The sequence below is a fragment of the Ursus americanus genome, chromosome 10 (genome assembly GCF_024610735.1).
Source record: "Ursus americanus isolate L20-20 chromosome 10, mUrsAme1.1.p, whole genome shotgun sequence".
Lineage (NCBI taxonomy): Eukaryota > Metazoa > Chordata > Mammalia > Carnivora > Ursidae > Ursus > Ursus americanus.
This window is the reverse complement of record NC_142136.1, coordinates 1,144,178-1,163,825: the sequence shown is the minus strand read 5'-3', so window position 1 is coordinate 1,163,825 and position 19,648 is coordinate 1,144,178. Positions and strand designations below refer to the sequence as shown.

Sequence of the window (19,648 nt, the reverse complement as noted above, 5' to 3'; positions counted from 1 at the left end):
GCAGACAGGGAGGCCGCCAGGGTCCCTCCTGCCTGAGTCCCTCCTGCCCCGCCGGCTTTCGCAGTGTATGTGGGAGCCTCCCCAGCCGCGGAGCAGTGGTAAGGAAGGTGGAGGGGGCACCGTCCCGCCTGGGGCTCCCCGCCCCAGCCAGGCGTGGGGGCAGCACGCAGCCGGAGTCCGGAAACGCTGGGTCAGACGCGAGAGCTTTCGCTGGGGAGTCAAGAACCTCATCTGTGTTTGCTTCCCGGTGCTCTCTCCACTCTCCTTCCCCACGCTTAGAGCTACGCTCTTCCCGAAATCCTGCCGCTGGTGTCTGCTTCCCAGAAAACCTGGCCAGTCGTTCCCAGGAGAACACAGCGTCCCACAGGTAAAGAGCAGCCTAATTAAGTGCCCCCTGTTCCCCGCAGAGGTGGACGAGCTGCTCTGTTCATGGCTGGGCTAACCTGGGGATCGGCGTGAGGGCTGGTTCCCGGCAGCCCTCCCGGGTCTGGGGGGTCTTTTACCCCCATGGTGAGAGGGAGGCAGGATGTGTAGCCCCAGGTCCCACGGGCGGGGGCTGGCCTGTCTCCAGGGCAGGTTCTTTTCCACTCTTGCATCACCGCCTCGGAAACCATAATTAGGAGGCTCAGGTAGGCTCCGCAGATCGGCCAATCACGAGTGTGGTGGGGAGCGAGCAACGTGCAGGGACAGGCCCAGAGCAGCGGCCCTTTCCTTGTCGAGGGAAATGTCTGTGCTCACTGCCGGTCACATACCCCACATCTTCTCCCTGCAGCCCCTTCCACGGACCGGCCCAGTGTCCCTGCTGAGGCTGGAAACCTGTTCTGACGTGTTGCCCTCTGGCTGGAGAGAAATCGGTCAGCACTTCTGCCTTTCCTCACGTTCTTTGGGCTGCGCGGCCGGCATTTAGCGCCTAGGCCTGTGGGGGCTCTGTGTCGAGCGCCTTCACTGTCTCAGGAGTGGGTTGTTTTCCTACAGCCGCCTGGGAACCCGGCGCCGGAAGACACCTAGGATGGGCATTTGTCTGGGCATTGGAATGAGGCGTGTGTGGTTACCGTCAGCAGAGACTGGAGAGTCGAAAGCAAAGTCCGTTGAGTCTCAGTGGACTTGGGATGGCTAGAGGCCCATCTGTGTTGGTATCCTGCTTCAAAGCCACGTCAGTGTTTGCGAAAGGAAGTCTTCTAGAAATTCCGTGGTTCTTGTGGGTGTAAGAATTCACGTTATTGAACATATTTGAATAAAAAGACACCGTTCAGCCCACAGGACAGACCTGTGGGATTGCTGAGGTGGCCTGTCTTTGGAAGAAGATCTCAGCGGGTTTACCTCTTGTTTGGTGCCATGGCTTCTCGGGTTCCAGTTGTCTCGGGCAGAATGGAAAGTTCCGTCCCTGTTGACTGTGTGGGAAGATCACTTTCTGGCCATTTAATCTTCTGTGGACATCTAACTGTTGATAGGATGGAATGAAACCAGATACCAGTTTGGGTGTCCCCAGTCAGGAACCGCCCGGAGTGCAGTGCAGAGCCTCCGCCCGGGGCTGGTGCTGACAGAGGGAGGAGGCAGGTGTGTGCGGGGTCACCCCTCCCCTCCCCCTGCGCCTCTGTCCTCGGGGCTCCTTTCCTCCCCGGCCCTCCCAGGCCTGCTGTCCCTGCCTTTTCCAGCCCTCATCTCCCATTCATGAAGGGGCATCTTCAGGGTCTGGGATCCCGCAGGAGCCGCGACACCCGACGGGGACTGTTCACATCTCAGCCAGAGAACTGACGTCCTGTGTTCACTGACGTGGTGGTGGCAGCCCCGCGGGGGACCCTCAGCCCTCACCTCCTCCGCTCCCTGGCCGTCAGCCGCGGCGGGGACCGGGGAGAGAGGAACAGAGGGGCCCGGCCTGGCCGTCAGCCGCGGCGGGGACTGGGGAGAAAGGAGCAGAGGGGCCTGGCCTGGCCGTCAGCCGCGGTGGGGACCGGGGAGAAAGGAGCAGAGGGGCCCGGCCTGGCCGCGCTCTGGGCAGGTCCCGTGCCGCTCTGTGTGCTTCTCTGATATGCTGCGTGTTCCAGTGAGGCAGCAAACGTGCCGCGAGGTCCTCAGGACCACAGGAGGGTGGCCAGCTCCCAAAGCCGTTTGTCCCAAACGTTCTGACGCATCAGTGAGATACTCCTGCAGCAGTGTTTTTATTGTGGTAAAATATACCTAACGTAAAACTCGGCGCCGTGACCGTTACATGGGATCCGAGTCAGTGGCACCGCGCACCTTCCTGTCATGGTGCAGCCCTCACCAGCATCTGTCTCTGGGACTCTACATCCTGCAGAGCCGTCCCTATTCCAGACCACGTCCCCGGCCCGGGTGACCTCCGTTCTGTTTTCTGTCTGCGTGATTTTGACTAGTCCCGAGTGGGATCGGACGGCGTTCATCCTTTTGTGATTGGCTTAGGCTGAGCGCGCTGTCCCCGAGGCACACGCGTGCTGTAGCGGGTGTTGGCATGTCGCTCCTTCCTAACGCTGGGAGTCATAGGAGACACATCTTGGCCAGGGCCCTCCAGTAGCCCCAGAGTGTCGGCAGGTGTGTGACAGAGGCATGTGGCAGTGAAGCCGGACCCCCACGTTTTTGGCTTTGTGAAGCGCGCGGGCTCGGCTCTGCCACACCTGGGCCACAGCCCGACCCGTCCGCTCTTCCTGCCTTTAGTGAACATCTCCCTTTCTCTGGAATTCTGTCCAGATGCAGCCTCAGTCCGAGCTGCTTCAGCCCACGTGGCTGCTTTGCAGGTGATCCGTGGTACCCAGTGGGCTCTCTGCTGCTTGCGAGTGAGCTCAGTAACTTGGGCTGGAGACTCCGAGGTCCCGTCTGGGTGTGGCTCATGGCCTCCCTGATTGGGGAGGACGTGGAAGCACCTCTTCCTTTGGAGGACAGGTCTTCTCCCCTTGTCCACAGTAGAACAGTCTGCATGGGAGGAAGAGCTGGATGCAGTTGGCTCCCTGGCAGCCTCAGGGCAGGAGGAACCCTGCGGGGAGCCCACGAGCTGGCTGTTCCTTTGCACTTGGAATACTGGGGAGACCGTGCAGAACTGGGGGCCAACTCTGGCCAGAATGCCCTGTGGCCATTTCTGATTTCTGTTACCTGCCTGGTTCTCCAGCGTCCTGGAGATGCTGAGAGCTGCCCAGTATTCCTGCAGTAAGCTGCTTGTAGGAACAGAGAGGTGCTGCTCCCCGGGCCTGGCTGTTCCCCTGCGTCCGGCTGCTCCCCGGGCCTGGCTGCTCCGCTGCACCCGGCTGCTCCCCGGGCCTGGCTGCTCCCCTGCGTCCGGCTGCTCCCCGGGCCTGGCTGCTCCCCTGCGTCCGGCTGCTCCCCGGGCCTGGCTGCTCCGCTGCACCCGGCTGCTCCCCGGGCCTGGCAGTCCTGGCAGCACACACAGTTGGGGCTTCAGTGCTCTCTGGCTCCAGATATTCCCAAATCCCAAACCTTAGGTCATCCCTCAACCCAGCCCCTCTTGGATTCTCTGTGTCACTCTGGGGCCCTTAGAGTTACCCAGTCTTCATCTGCCACCGTTCGGTGAGACTCAGGCCACTCTGCTGCTGCTGATCCTGGGGCCTGGCACGTCCTTGAAGTCTCTTCTGCCTGCCTTCCTCATGGACCCCCACGCAGGACCGGCTTTGCCGCGGGGGACAGCCATGGATTAGGGTGCGCCGCTGGGGAGTCTGAGAGTGTCTGCAGGGGCCAGGAAGCTGGCGCTGGGCCGGCGGGTGGAGAATAGGCTGCTTTTCACCCAGAGGCAAGTGGGGAGGTCAGTGACACTGAGCGTCAGGGAGGCCCGTCTGTGGGTGTTGGTGGGCCTGCCGTGGACGGTCGATGCGCCACTTCCAGACCCTCCGTCTTTCATTTCTGGAGAAGCTACGCGAGGAAAGAAAGTATGGAAGCAGTTGCAGGTCAGAGGGTGGTGGGGCGGGTCAGCTGTGCCCTGTGCTTTCTGGGCTCAGGGGGGCCAGGCGGACCCTCCTGGGGGCTTGGGGGCCTAGGTGGGGATGCGGGCGTGTTCTGCGCATGAGGAAATGCGGCCTTTCTGCTGGGGATTCTACGTGAATGAGGAGTGAGAACCACAAGCAGAGATGATTCTACTTGGAGACGAAGTTTTTCCAAGTATGAAGAACTGACCGGTCAGGACAAAGTGTAAACTGCAAACTACGGTCTCGTTATCGGCAGTAAAAGGCTGGGTAAGTAGGCGCGTGAGCAGTTACAGGCTGAAGTCACGTTCCTCCTGAGTCACGTTCAGCCTGTTCCGGCGCTTTGACCTTGAATGTGGCTGCAGCCCTGGGAGGGATGTGCTCTCTGCCCGCTGCAGGCTCCCCTCAGTGGACCCATGGGATGCTTGACAAGGCAAACATACTTGGGTTCAGAATAGGTACCCCCCGGAGCGACTTTGGCGCTTTCGTTGGTCGACCTTTGTGTTGTTGTGTTTTGCAAACACCGCTGTGAAGTTTACAGGTTTTAGGTTTCATTTAATTCACTTTCAGCTTCTCTGGCTGCTTCTAATGGCAAACCTGACTAGTTCCCTCCATATCTGACGATATTGAATTCATTAAATAACGGTGGGAGGGGACCCAACGGTACCTCTTGTGGGATGTTATTCTTAGAAATTAAAAAAATAGATGTATGCATCCGAGTGCTGCCACGACGTCCTGAGAGCTGTGAACGGGCCTGTCCCTGCACGGTTCAGGGCGTGCAGGTCCCCCCGCTAGTCTTTTTTTTTTTTTAAAGATTTATTTGTTTATTTGAGAGGGGGAGTGTGTGGGGAGGGGTGGGGGAGGGAGAATCTCGAGCAGGCTCCACGCCCAGCACTGAGCCCAAAGCCCTGGGGCTCTCACAACCTTGAGATCATGACCTGAGCCGAAATCAAGAGTCGCTCAACAGACCGAGCCACTCCCGCACCTCTCTGCTAGTCTTTATTTCTACCTTTCCTATAGGATTTTCTATAGGAGTGCTCACTGCTTTTGCCTCTGGAAAAAGGCATAACAGCCTTTAATGTAAATTATAAAGTCACCTGGCTTTTTTTTTTTTTTTGAAGCTTTAACATTTCCAAATTTATCTCAGCCAACGTTGTTCATTTTGCTTTTTGTTTGTGTTGATAAAATTTGATTTGTTAGCTGGCCAAACAGCAGCACTTCCGGTTACAGTCTTAGGATGTGATGCATGTTCTGCACACAGCCCACCCCAGAAGACGTGTCTGAGGGCCGTGTGGAGTCGCAGTGTAGCCGACGGGGTCCTGCCTCCCGGTGGTGTGTGGTCCACGTTGGGGAGGCGGAGACAGAGGGTCAGGGCATCTGCGTGGGGACCCGACTGCCCCTCTGTTCAGGATCTTCTAGCCGTCCTCTTAGGGGATGGTTGGGGGACCCTATTGCCTGGGTTTTGAGTTAGGACTTGAGCAGTCAAGAGCACTGTGCCGTAGAGGCTGGTCTCTTAGAATAGACCATGAAGGGACCGAAGGCTTAACACTTGGACATGGGCTTTAACAAAGGACAGCGCGTGGACGGCCTAAGCCTGCCGAGAGTCTGCATGCCATCGTGAACGCACGGACCCCTGTATGGCAGACGCTCGGGGCCCGCAGGCCGTGTGGCCCCGTGGGTCCCGGACCAGAGCCGGGTCTTGGATGGTCCATCATCTGTCTCGGGTAAACGGTTTCAGAGGCAATAAAAAAGCAAATAAATACAAAACGATCACCCTCTATTGTTTTTTATGTCATTGTCCTGCTTATTACTTTGTTTCCTGCTTAGTAAAATCTGAGATGGGTTCACCTGTGGTTGTGGGACTAATCCCGTTTACTCAGGACAGCCTGTCCCGAGGCAGGGTGAAGACTCCCACTCCTTCTGTAGGAAGGAGGCCCACGATGTCACAGGCCAGGAGCGCAGAGGTGGTCGGGTGACCGCAGGCTCGTGTGGGTCGCCCTGAAGGCACTGCAGATCTCCGTGCCCAGAACGGTGAGTGCGTTACCGAACCTTCATGCCCAGGAGTGAATAGCCTGTGGTCTTGCGTGACGTGGAGTCGGGTGAGGTTGACTGATGTGCAGAGAAGTCTGTGCTCTGTGGGATGTCCCAGACCGGACGTGTAACGGGACCCTGCTTTGAGTATTAGGCCCCAGTTTGGATTTGTGTGAATCGATGGGTAGAAAAAAATCTGGAGAAAATGCACAAGAATGTTAGCCAGTGATTATCTCCAAAAGTCACGATTATGGGTTGTTGGTATTTTTGTCTTTGTTTCTGTCTTATGCTAAAAGTTTTATGCAGATCGTGTTTTGCTTTTGTCATCAGAAAAAAGAACAAAGCTTTTACCATTAATTTGAGTCGCACAGCTCAGAACGTTATTCCTGTTATTACCATGAACCAGCTCTTAGCAGAACGGAGCTGCTGTCCTGTGCCTGGTGGAGCTGAGCTCTAGGTGTGCGGGATGCCGCTCCCGGGTCCCCCCGCTGGCCCTTGAGGCACCCCTGCCAGCCATGGTCACTAATATGGTCCGATCGGTCCCATAAAGACCCCACCCCTCAACACCAGGAACACCTTTACAAGCACGGTGAGGGGAAACAGCAGGAAAGGAGGTTGTGGGCTGAGGTCAACAGTGGGGTCATCACCTGGGGTTTGGGACACACTGGCGGACTTTTCTAATGACCAGGGCTGGGGAGGGGGTCAGCCCCGGGGACCAGTGCATAGCACTGAGTTCCGGCTCCCAGCCAGCCATTGCCCCCCAGAAGTGTGGGGGCGCCTGGAGGTTGCTAGGTGCCCGGGATTCCGAGGGACTCGCAGTCACGTACGCCATCCTAGCCATTTTGTGGGCTGTCATTTAATGTAGTGGCGGTATGCCACCAGGTGCATGGTCCCAGTTTTCAGACAAGGAGAACGAGGCTCAGAGAATGGGCCGCAGCTGCAGTCTTCCATCTGGTGTGCTTCCTGGTGGGGCCTGATCTGACAGCACTGGGTCCTGACAGAGTGCTCGTGTTTAGCGCTTAGTGCAGACTGCCCCACAGGGTAGCCCACAGGACTGCTCCCCGACAGATGCCAGCTCTGAATTTGGGGTTCCTTCATTTCCTGGAATAACTCCCAGAACTCCCTGAAGGCACAATCCTTACAATTCTAGTTTGATTTTAAGGAATACAATTCGGGGGACGCCTGGGTGGCTCAGTCGGTGAAGCATCTGCCTTTGGCTCAGGTCGTGATCTCAGGGTCCTGGGATCGAGCCCCGCATAGGGCTCCCTGCTCAGCGGGGAGTCTCTTCTCCCTCTTCTCCTTCCCCTGCTCTTATGTGCTTTCTCTCTCTTAAATAAATAAAAAAAAATTTTTCAAAAAGAAAAAAACCAACACAACTCAGCACCAGTCAAAAGGAAGCAACCCCAGGGCTGGTGGGGGAGGACTGGGAGGAACACCAGCTTCCTGCCTGTCCTCTCGTGGTCAGGCTGTTACCCTCCAGGCACTTGACGTGTCCATCCACCTGGAAACTCCACAAGCTTCCCGCTGGCCCTCTGCTTGTCCCAGAGGGATGGGGTGGGTTTCCAGCCTGTAATCAGCCTGTGGTGAGCCTCTCCCTAGGAGCTGTCCAGGGGCCGCCTGAGTCACCTGAGAAGCTGTGGTCGAGGGGGCTTGTCAGGAATAACAGGACACTCCTGCCTCGAAGGAAATCCTAGGGCTTTTGCGGCTCCGTGCCAGGACCCGGGGCACCAACCAGATAGATTCTGCCAGAGCCGGGGCCAGAACTGTTTCTGTTTCCAAAAGGGTTTGCTTTCCTCTGTCCCATGCCACCTTCTGTGGTCATCTGTGCCTCGTGCATTTCCCACTGCCCTGCTCCGGCCAGCCCCTGTGTCCTGGGGGGATGGGCAGTGCCCCTTCCTACCTGGCCCTGGCCGGGCAGTTTCTGGTGGGTAATGTGAGCTCCACCCCTGCTTCAACCCAGGGACTGTTGCAGAAGATAGGGACCCTCGCCCCCGCCCCCCAGCAGGCCCAGGTAGCTGGGTGGGCATGGCGGCCGGGCGGGGGGGGATCACGTCGTTCCCATACGTGTGGCCCATCTGTGATCAGGGTGAGCCCTGAATGACTGGGGTGGTCGAGGGGAGGCTTCTGGGGGAGGAGATGACGTCCATGTTGAAGGTTGCTCCTTACTCTCCATCCTTTCCAGCCTCCACTGGCTCCTCTCCCACCAGACCAGCCTCCCCAGCGGCGTTCAGCCCACAGCCCTCCAGCGCCTCGCTGCAGCCGACCTTGGTCTTTTATTTCTCACCGGATGCCCTTTACAAACCCCTCGTTAGCCACCGGCATCTACAGGGGCCTCTGACGCCCCTGGGTGCTTCTGGAATGATCTGTATACAGTAGGTGCTCAGCAGGCATTTGCTGACCCTAAAGACAGTGCAGGTGGTTTTTTCCCTGTGCGTCGAGCTAGTAGTAGTGACGTGATAACGAAGTAGATTAGACACAAGGGGAGTCAGGATCTGGACCCAGTTCTACTGGGGTTGGGGGGGGTCCTCCACACATCCAAGCAATTCTCCAGACCAGCAGGTGTTTGAGAACTCAGCCCAGTCCCGACCCTTCTGCTGGAGGCCGCATTGGCTCCCACAGGCTGTGGCTCAGTCCCACGAGGCCCCTCCCCACCTCACCTGTCACCCCTGACCTTGGGCTCCGTTCATTGGCTACAGCCGCTCACAGAACTCGGGAAGACGGCTTCTGAACTGGATCGCCAGCCAGCCTGTTACAGAAGCACCCGAGTCCGGACCGGCCACATGGAAGAGAGGTGTGGGGCCGGGGCTGGGGGCGGGGGTGTGGAGCGTTCAGTTCACGCTCCTGAGCTCACCTCTGTGCCCAGATCTCCACCTCTTCTCCAACCGGGACGTTCCCCCACCAGGCCTTCGGGGTTTATGGAGGCTTCCTTGTGTGGGCGTGATTGATGAAGTCACTGGCCTGTGGCAACGGACTCAGCCTGCACCCCCTCCCTGGGGGCCAGAGAGAGGATGAAAGCCCTAGCCCCAGGCATTTCCAAAATCCCCTAAGTAACATAACTCAAGACACCTTTATGCTCTTGAAATTTAGGAAATTGCAAGCATTTTAAGAGCGCTGTGTCAGGAGTGGGTGAACACCAAATGTATCAAATGGACATTTCTTATTTAAATCAGAGCGTTCCACGAGGCAAAGTGAGCGTCGCAGCCCCTTGACGCCCAGCCAGGTGCAGTGTGTGGTTGCAGGCAGTGGCCATGAGAGTCCCGCCCCCCGGAGTCTTCCACAACGGGGTGGGGGGGGCCTCCATGGTGCAGAGTCCCCGGGGACGGCATGTGGGTTAGGGCGTCTGCAAGGCTTGGGTGGGGCGGGTTGGCTCCGATGCGTGGGCGCAGGTGGAGGGCTCCCGTGTGTAGAGTGATGGGAGGTTTGGCCGACACAGGTTTTCGTGTTGGCAGCCGTGGGTGCCTTGTTCTTGGATTTAGCAGAAGGGCTTCCTTCCCTCTCATGGTCCAGGGTAGGGAGCAGCCATCTGAAGAAGCCGGTGACCGTCTCAGGAATTGGAAGACAGCCTTGCTCGGGGCCGCCAGGATGCCCTGGGGTGCGGACAACGCTCTGTGTGACCGAGCATGGCCTTCTGGGCATGCCGTGTTTACAAGCTCCGTGGTCTGAGGTCACACTCTCATCCCCACACCCTGGGTTAGCTGGGTGGGCTTGGCCCACGCACGTGGTGCTGCCTGAGTCCACGGGCATTCTGTGCTCTGGCTTGCGGAGCTCCACTCGGCTGCAAGTGAATGCCATGGGGTCACAGAGGGGGGCCATAGAGGGGGCTCACGCAGGGGCTCACATGGGGGTCAGCAAGGCTCACGTGGGGGGTCACAGAGGGGGGCTCACATGGGATCACAGAGGGGTCTCATATGGGGGATCACAGGGGGCTCGTGGGGGGTCAGGGGGAGCTCCCAGAGGGGGGCTCCCACGGGGGGAATCACAGAGGGTGGCTTATAGCTGCTGTATCTTTTATTCAGAGGTAGGCAATTTAAAACATTTTAAAATAAAACAAATTCCAATTTACTGTACAGTAACATGAAAACTTTGCATAGAAATTTCAGAATAAACAGATAAAAAGAAAATTGCGTGTTGTGCTGGGTGAGCCTGAGGTCTGTTTTCTCCCTCCCTCTCTGGCTTCGCTCTCTCCTCCGCCCTTAGCGCTTCGGCAGGAGAAGGAGTTACCGGCGCCAAAGCGTCTCTTCTGTGGGTATGTCCACCTTTGGTCTAAGTCCCGTTTAGGTGGCAGATGCTGAAGCGGTGCGCGTCGTGTGTACCAGTCACTTACGTAGAGATCTTTGTGCGTGTTTTCTTCTAAAAATACGTTTTGTTGTCTCGGTCGAGCGTCAGAGCACAGTGATGTATCCTGAAAGCGTGAGTTGTGCAGGTGAAACCGTTTCAGAGCGCCCTGGGTGTGATTCTCGCCGGCTGCGCACCCACAATACGAAGAGTCATGTGGGTGCACCGGTGGCGGGACGCGACCCCTCCCCCGGGTGTCGGGTGCACAGTGAGCCATACAGTGTGTTTGGATTTGTAGACAGGGACGTGTGTCAGCGCTGGCTTTTTCTATGTGGTGAGTTTGTCATCGTCAAAGTGGACGGTGGTGTCAGTTTGCAGGACACGTTGCTGACAGCCAGCCTCCCCTGGGCCCTGCGCTTGGCGCCTGTGCCCCGTCATCCCCGCGGCCACGGTTCAGAGTGTCCATGTGATAGCACAGGTTTCCTCCTGACCTGCCAGCAAAGCCTTATTCACAGTGTGCCTCAGTTTCTAGAAAGTGGTGTGATTAGGGCAGGCGCTAACTGCTGCTGGGCCAGGAGGGCCAGGCTGCCGTCAGAAGGAGGAGCTGCTAATGTGCCTGTCTTCGTCCTCCCGCGAAGGATTTGAAGTAGCTTGCTGGAATTAAAAAAAAAATCAGCGTGGAGCAGCAAACGGTAGGAAAAATTGTGTTCTGAGGCATGCACAAGAAAAGTACGTTAATGTGGCAGCGCAAATTAAATGAAAATTTGGATGGTTTCTAGCCTGTGAAGATAATATTTACAACCCATTCGAGTACACAGTCTTCCATCAGCGTAGCTTGACAAATACCTGAAAATACGTTTTGGAAAGTGTGCACGTAGGAGAGGGAGACACTGCCCGGAGACACACCACTTACGAAAACTAGCGCGTGGACGACACCGCGTGTTGGTGAGGGTGTGGAGCTGTGCGCTCCCGTGTGCACTGCCGGCCGGACCCTCAGCTGGAGCCCCTCCGGACAGCCGCTCCGCAGCATCCAGGGACGTTACGTGTGTGCGTCCGGAAACAGCCCCAACGTTTGTCTGCAGTGGGAAATACAAAACAAGCCGCGGGATGTCACATGACACAGAAGAACAAGCGGCAGGCATGACTCACAGACATGGTATTAAGGCCAAGAAGCCAGACAGGAAGTACACATTACACAATTCCACTCGTGAAGTTCAGGCCAGGCACGGAGGTCGCGATGATGATCCCTGGTGGGCATAGCGGGAGGGCCTTCTCAGGGCAGGAGGGAGGTTCTCTTTCTTGAGCTGGATCTGGGCACCCAGGGCAAGCCTGAGCTGCTCGCTTGGGACAGTCACTTCTCGTGTGTACGTTACTTTCCAATGAAGTGCTCCTTGAGATACAGAGTAAGTCATGTGGGTGTCAGTATTGCGGAGAAACCCCTGGGGGGGTTGGGAGTGGGGGAATGAAGGCTTCGGGGTGGTGGGGGATTTTAAACAGAGTGGTGAGGCCAGACCTCGCCTTGCTGGCGGGTATGCAAGGCCTGACAAGGGGAGGGAAGGTGGTCCAGGTGAGGAATAGTGTGTGCAAAGGCCCTGAGGTTGGGGCAGCAGGGAGGGCAGAGGGCTGGAGCCCTGAGTGACCAGGAGCCGTGGGCAGGAACGTCAGGGAGGTCATCGGGGCCTTGTGCACCTTTTACTCATGCTCTGAATGGAAAGGAAACCCCGGAGGGTTTGGGGAGGGTGTTGAGATGAGGCAGCCCCTACAGGGTCACTCCGGTTGATGTTGCGACTAGCAGCATGGGTCAGGTCGAAGCAGTTCCTGCAGCTCTGAATTAACATGTGTGGGTGTGTGCGGTGCCTGCAGTGACCAGTTGTGCTCTGGAGTACGTTCTCCACACTGGCTTCACGGCGCTGCCAGGAAATACTGCTCCTGGGGCCACCGTCCTGAGCCCGGCCGCTTGCAGCTCTTGTACGAGCCACAGAGGCGCTCGTGGTTGTCTGTTCCATGGCTTCCTGGAACCAAGCTGCTGTCCCCACTTTGTGCAGCAGTGTGCTTGGGAGTTTGTGACGGAAGCTGTTGGCGGCCTGGAAAGGCACGAGTCCTCTGTCCACTGAAGATTGAACACGCTCGTGTGGCTCTCTGTCTCGTGTGTAAGCAGAAGTGATTGAATGAGAGGAGAACACAGCAGGGGCTCAGAGAGGTGGCCGTGGCCCATCTCCTGCAGTTGTTGCTTATAAAGTTCTGGGAATGAAGGAGAAGGCTAGCCCCCTGTGGAGGCCTGGCCTCATCCTGGGGGGAGGTTCCGGGTGCAGGAGAGGGCATGTGACGGGGACTTGGAGCACTGCCACGGTGGGAAAGACAGAAGAGGCTTTGGAGTCCGCGGCAGGTGCGTGGAGCTGGCTTTGCCCTGGACGGGCTGCGTGCTCCCCACAGATGCTGAATCTCCCCAAGAACACCTTAGGAAGAAGGCCCACGGGAATCTCCCGGCACGCCGTGGGCCCTCCTTGCTGGCATCCACCACTTTGAGAAGGTGTCCTGGGGGTTGACTGAACTGGAGGAAGGCTCTGATGTCTGCCAGCTGTGGGTGGGTGGTCTTTCTAAAGCTGGGCTCCCCGGATACGTCTTGGGAAAAACAGGTGTGCACCTTCAGTAAAGAAACGGTGCCCCCAGAAATTTCCCGTGGAGCATGTGATGTATGTCTACTTAGTTCAACTTCATGTAGCTTTAGACCTTTTTGCTAAATAACACTCAGTTTGTGGGAGAATCCAGAGGAAGGGTTTTTCAGAACTAGACTGACCTCACTTTCACCCTGGGCAGTTGTGGGTGGTTCCATTTACAAACACAGTCTGCAGTTGGAGACCGAAGGGTTGGGGTTGGCAGTCACCACGCACACTGGTTCGAGTCCACGGCTGTGGGGCTGGCGGGACTCAGGGATGAAAACAAAGGCACACGCCCGCAGTGAGAACTGCGTATTTCCACCAGCATCCAGAGACTTGGGTATTTGCGACCTTGTCCTCCGTATTTGCTCTTCTGTTTGTTCTAACACAGAAGCATTGAAATGCTACGATGCAGAGTCACCTTTGTGTCCCATGTGGATACGGTCCGAGAGCAAGGGGACGTCCAGAAGCGGAGATGGTATTTTTAGCGTAGTTGACGGCTCACCTGCGCCTCCCCCCAGACTTCAGGTGGTTTTACCGTCTTCCCAAGAGTAGCTTGAAAACCAAGCAGTGGAAGGTGCCGTCTTAGTGTCTCTGACCACACGGTGGCCGTGGAGGCCGGGGGACCGGAGTTTTGCTCACGAACACTTTAAATTTTTAATATGCTTTAGTTTATCTTTCAAGGACAGCATAATAATAAAACCCTACAAAGTTGTGAGAGTGACTGCGGGCCCAGAGCAGCGCCTCCTGATTGGTGGCCGGCCACCCGCGTTCGTGACCCTGGGCTGCTGCCTGTTATCTCCAAGGGAAACTCTTGGGATTTTATGAGCACTTTTTCCTTCTTATCATGGGAAAGCGGCTGGTGGTTAAGGACGCTAAAATGGATTTCAGTTTGAATAAAATCAGATAAAACTACCTTTAATAGAGATCTTTCTTATCTCTGGGCCTCTGCAGAAATGTCTGAGGTTAAGGTGAAAACATTTCACGCCTCGAGTGGCTGTGGCTTTCCGTGACATTTCCGAAGGGGCTTTGAAAGTGAATCCTTGCCCACGACTGCCGCAGAGGCTCGACTGCATTTGGCGGCAGACAGCTGCGGCTCCCTGGGGCTCGTCTCTCTGCACAGCTGGCCATGGCGTCCGCGTGGTCTCCTGGTCCCCGTGTGTCACACAGTGTGGCGGCCTGTCACTGCGTGGCGGGCGGGGACGCTGCTCGGGGGCACAGGCAGCGCTGTGCTTTACGGAAGACCAGCTTTATTAGGGCACTTGCTGTGGGGATCCCCTGATGTCCTGTCGAGCTCCCGCTCTTCCCAACAGAGTGCAGAGTGTGAAATTTCATTTGTCAAAAATGGATTTTGATGCATTTTGAAGTTTGTATTTTTCTAAAGTTTGTGGTTGTTGGAGAACCAAGTAAGGAAGAGATGGCACTAATCGGAGTGGCATTTTGTCTGTTTGTCTAGGTCCGTGTGTTTCCACAGGATTTACAGTTTTGGGGGTGGGGGTTGGGGAGGAGAGGGATGGGCAGCCCAGTGGCCAGTGCTGCTGCAGGCGTGGCTTTGGGGCGACTGCCGATGGTGGAGGAGAGTGGGCGTGCTGGGGGCCCAGCCGTGCCGGCCAGCTGCCTGGCTGGCCAGGTGAGGACAGGAGGCCAGCCCCCTCCCGCGACTTGAGGTGTGGTCAGTGCGCCCTCGCGGTGCACACTGTCGGTTCACAGACGGTGCAGCCTGCTCCAGGCCGGCACCAGCCAGGACACAGGCATTTTGGGCAGGTTCTCTCCAACTGATTGCTGTCCCTTCTGCTCCCAGCCACAGTGAGTCAGGTGACTGTCAGAACTGAAAGCCCCGGGGTCACGCCTGTCAGCCTCCCACACAGCGGTGGCCGCCCCCAGTAGCGTCCAGCAGGGTGGGGGGCCCCCCCAGGGTCACTGTGTCCCCAAGCGCTCCTCTTCTTCCTCCTGGCCGCTTCCAGCAGAGGCTGTGGTGTCCCTGCGGCTCCGTTTGGACGTTTTCTCCATCCGCCCCATCCGCCGCACGTCACGCTCCTGTAGGTGTGAGGGCTGCCTCAGAGGCTGAGGGCCGTGACTTGCCTTTAACACTTCACCAAGGACTGGAGCCTCTTGTGCCAGTGACTGTTCTGGGTCCAGCGTGGGGGAAAATGTGGAGAGGACCCCTTTCCCAAAAACTCGCTCACTGCTGTTTCGGGAATAGGGGCGCCAGGCGTGTCCCTTGCGCACAGTCTGACGCTGACGGCAAACTGGGATACTCTTTCCCGATGGAGCCAGGGTTGGGGTCGGGGTCGAGCTGTTTCTGCTGTGTATGCAGCCCCTTGTGGGGTTGGCGTCAGAGCCGAGCCCCCAGGACGGGCGCAGATGCGGCGGGCACGACCTCCCACCCCGGGGCGTCCGAGCCCGGTGCTGTCTGTGGGCAGGCCTGCAGCTGTTGGGGCCCCACGCCCGCGGGGTCACAGCGGTGACGGTGTCGGGCTTCTAGTTGGTGTGTGGGGTAAACGAGTTCAGTGGTAATTTTAGACTCCAGAGAAGCCAAAATTGAGAAAAGGAAAAACTAAGAATGTGCTGAAAAGTGTAAAAAATGGTGCTGATTACCATAATTTACATGAAGCCCATTATTTGTGCCAGTTATCCAAGGGCGTAACAACTCTCTCTGTTACAACCCAGCGGACTCGCTCGTTTTCATTCCCACGGCTTTGTCCACATGTGGCCACCGGCCGCCCTGACCATGGCTGTGTGGCTTGTTCTCCACCCAGAAACCATGAAGAACTTTCTGGATTTTGACCCCTGAGAACACTGTGGCCTTGGGGCTACAGGACTGTGTTTTTCACACTCTTCATGGCACACGTGGGGGCGGGGGGGAGGGACTCACTCCGGAACCGACCAGAAGTTTGGGAAAGGAGGCTTGCTGCACTCCTCTGGTTAGACTCCGATCGCGAGCAGCACAGGCCTTGCGGGCGCGGAGCCTCCGGAGGAGCGGGCTCTGGCGGGCAGGGTCGGGGGAACAAGACAGCACCTGCGAGGCACTCGGCCTTCTGCCCTTTGCTCAGATGGCAAAGCGCGTGCGTTCTGTGGGGTGTCTGCCTCTGCGGAGAGACTGCGGGTCCACTGCGGGGTGGGGAGGGCACGCTGGGGATGTACGTCGGCAGCGCAGGGCGCAGACTGGCCGGGGGAAGCCTGCTTGCAGCGGCGGCCTCCTTCCAGCCGAGCACCCGTGAAAACAAGCGCTCGCTGACTTGGTTTCAGGGGAAGATGAGTAGTTCTTTATACTGTGGTCCCAGCATGTCTCCCCTGGAGTTTAAAAATACAGCCTCAGCGCCCGGAGGGTTTCTTATGGGGGATTTGCCGAGGACTCTAACCAGGACCTGAGGGGGGGGTGTCTGCGCTGTGCGTGCTCACGATTGTCCCAACGGTGCCAACGATGGGTGAGGCCGGTGTTCACGTTTCGAAACATCTGGGGCTGCTGTGGACAGTGGTCATCTTACTCGCTGTCTGCTGACCTCGAACCACACGTCGGAACGGGGGAACCTTCTCTGTGGCAGAGTTGGCGGGAGGTTAGTAAAGGGGGGAAGTGTCACTGCTTGTCACCTGACTTGGGGTTGTCTGGAAGGTGCGGTCTGAGTGCTTTCGTCTCAGGGTTGACTTACCGCGCTTTTCTTCAGATGCTGATTTCAGGGTGATTTTTGTTCAGTTCGTCTCTGACATAAAGGACATCTTAGTCCCCCCCCTTGGGGAGCCCCACTTGGCCATTTTTCCCATATGGAAGTGATGAGCAGTTTGCATACCGGCCGGCCCATGCCCTGGGAAGGTCACTGCACTCCCCTCTCAACGTGGCCCATTTACCGCACACTTGCCCAAGGACCTCGCTTCCTCGTCCTGGGCAAGGTGCCGTGTGCCGTGGGGAGGGGTGTGCCTGTTACGTGAAGGAAGGCGTCAGGAACCATCTTGGATTTAAATCCTGCACGCTGGGACCACAGCAATCAGAAGGCCTTGTCTTTTCCACATGTCTGTGCTCCTGCTGTGGACACGTCTGGTCTGGTAAATCGCCTTAAATGAATTTCAGTGTATGAAATCAGCTTTAGCCCAAGGTACAGTCTCAATGAAAACTCCTTAAACTAAGCAAAATTATGTCTGAAAAAGTCACCCTAAGTTGCAGTATTTCAAACCAAGTGCAAGGAATGTGATTTAAAACTGTAACTGTGCTTGTTCGCGGGGTGGCCAAGTGGCAGGTTTAGTGGGGAAAGAGGTGAGGCCCATGGGCATGGCAGCCGTACCGTTTCCTCCCCGCTCCCTGGGACCGCCAGCTCCCCCTTGCACGGCGGGTCAGTGCGTGCATAGGCTGTGCCGACGGTTTGCTCAGCTGGGGAGGTAGCGCTCAGGGCAGAGGGAGGGTGGTCAGATGGGCTGGTCGGAAGCCCGGGGGTCTGTGTCATGGAGCTGCGGGTGGGCTGCTGTCCAGCAAGCTCGCGCAGGACCGTGGGGTCAGCAGTGAGGTCCTGGAACACGTCAGCGGTCCGTGGGGCATCATGTCACCGTCTTTCCTCTGGAACCACACCCTCTGTGGCTGTGGCCACATCTGCTGGTCCTTCAGGACAGCGGCTGCCTCATGTGGTCACACTGGTGGTCACAGAGCAGACGCATTGTCTCTGCAGGTTCATTCCATCCTCCTTAGCCAAAACTGAAGTGAGCCCTTGGGGGGCGCTGGCTTCAGCCGGCGTTGGCCGCACTCCAGCGTTTTTGAGATGTGCCAGGCCCTGGGTGAAGGCATGAGGCCCCTGCCGCTGCAGATGAGCTCCCCTCTGCCAGACCCCGTTCTCCTTACCCAGGCATCGACCGACGTGTGTTTGGGCTTCCGGATCTTGTCTCTTGCTTAGACTGCCGCTAAGAACCTGGGCACAGATCTGTCTTTGGGACCCTGCTTTCAGTTCTGCCTGATGTTACCCCGAGTGGAACCGCTGGATCATATGGCGGTTCTACGTTTAGGTTTCTGGGGAGCCTCCATTCTGCTTCCCTGGTGGCGGCCCCGTCATCCGCCCTGCCTGCTGCACACGGCTTCTGTGCGTCCTCGACACTTGCGAGTTTCTGGTTTCCGCTAGTGGCTGTCCTGCTGGATGCGAGGTGCTGTGTCCCTACAGCTTTGACCTGCGCTTCCCGGTGACAGCAACGTTGGACATCTCTTCGTGGGCTTGTCTGCCATCTGTGCTCATCTTGTCGAAATGTCTTTTCAAGCCCTTTGCCTGGTTTCGCTTGGGTTCTTTATTCTCTGTTGCTGTGTCACACGTCCTGAGTGGGACTGCGTGCTGCGGGGTCGGGTCCTGGTTATGTGCCATGAGATGCCGAGTGCCCAGAACAGTGGGCAGGGATGGGAGACGGCAGGAGCAGGGTCACCACTGTGCGTGGCGACCGCAAGATGTCTAGGAAAATGCTCAGCTCAGAGTCAGGGCCCCGTGTGGACTTGGGATAATTGGACCCCTGAAGGAGCAAGGGAAGGGACTCTGGATCCCGATGAGGGGCCCGATGAGGGGCCCGGCAGGACGGTGGACGTGGAGGGTGATGGTGGCAGAGACACCATCCTGCAGGTCGTCCACAGACTGCAGACACTAGGAGATGTTGATGCCGCCCCCCAGGGGCTCTGCACCCCGACGGGCAAGGATTCACTCCTGTCAGCGTGTGGGCTGGTTATGCCGAGACACTGCAGAGGCAGAATCGTTTTTCTGGCAGCGTTTCAAAGAAACAATGCTTTTCTTAGAGAGTGCATTATGAGAACGTTTCACAACTACTTTGGTAGCTTTCGGGCGGGGGCGGGGGGAGAAGGACATAGGATTGTTTGCAAAAAGAAAGGATAAGCTGCAGGGAAAGGATGGTCGAATTTGTAAAATGCATCATGAGATCCCGAACCAAGGTGGGTCTCTATCGCCTTGTAATTTGTATTTATCCTGAGAAGTTATCCTAAGTGCAGTAAATTACGGGAGCTGGTGCTTCTTGTGAGTGCGACCAGCCCGCTGCAGACAACGGCGCAAGGAACGTTTCAAAGCCGCGTTATCAGGCAGGTGTGGCTCTCAGCTGTCCTCAGTGTTTGCATTATTAAAACTTCCTGCGTGCCAGCCCTGACTGCCGGGAGAGCTTCGAGACCACACTGGTGTTTGTTCGACACAGCGTCACTGCCCCCCTACCCCCAGCCTCGGTGCGCTCCAACCGCGGCCGCATCTCAGAGCGCCCAGAGGGAGCACGTCCGCACAGGGCCCGGGGCCCGGGTGAGGCCCTGGGAAGAAGCTGATGCCTGGGTCCCCAGCCCCTGGAAGCTTCCATGGCGGGCCCCGTGGAAAGCTCCTGCCGTGGCTCCAGCAGCTCCTGTCCCTGTCCTTGGCCTGGCGGTATCAGCATGGAGACCAGGGGAGCCGTGCGCCACCCCCGGCCCCAGCTCTGTTTCCAATGCTGTGCGTTTCTTAAAGAAATGGAGACTTCTACGTGTTTGATTTTTGGGGGGAGGGGTTGTAGGCCATTTATTATGATGTATGTCGCGCATATTAATGAGTGTATGTAATGTGCATGCAGGGTGAAAGGTCAGTAACCGCACAGGTAACCCGGCTCATTCATCACCAGTACGTTTCTGCTCCCGGGGGCCCTTCGGAACCACGTTCCTGCCCTTCTCCTCCCGTAGCGTTCTTAATAACAGTCACTCACAAAACCTTCACCACGGAGTGAGTGTTTCTTGAGTTCGCGGTGTTCACGTCAGGTATACCCGGCATCGGTTAAAGG

At 57.3% G+C, this 19,648-nt stretch overlaps 1 protein-coding gene across 11 annotated transcripts in view; it reads left to right on the top strand.

Annotated features, from left to right (window-relative positions):
• The window catches only part of ATP11A (ATPase phospholipid transporting 11A), a 128,262-nt gene that overhangs the window by 14,317 nt on the left and 94,297 nt on the right, over positions 1-19,648 (top strand). The window contains exon 1 of one of the 11 annotated variants that reach the window (XM_087864968.1): positions 11,420-11,632. The exons of the other annotated variants lie outside the window; for them this stretch is intronic. Within the exon in view, the coding sequence (XP_087721094.1) occupies positions 11,609-11,632 (24 nt within the window). The 5' untranslated portion in view covers positions 11,420-11,608. Of the gene's footprint in view, positions 1-11,419; positions 11,633-19,648 lie in introns of those variants that run through there. 11 annotated transcript variants of the gene reach the window in all.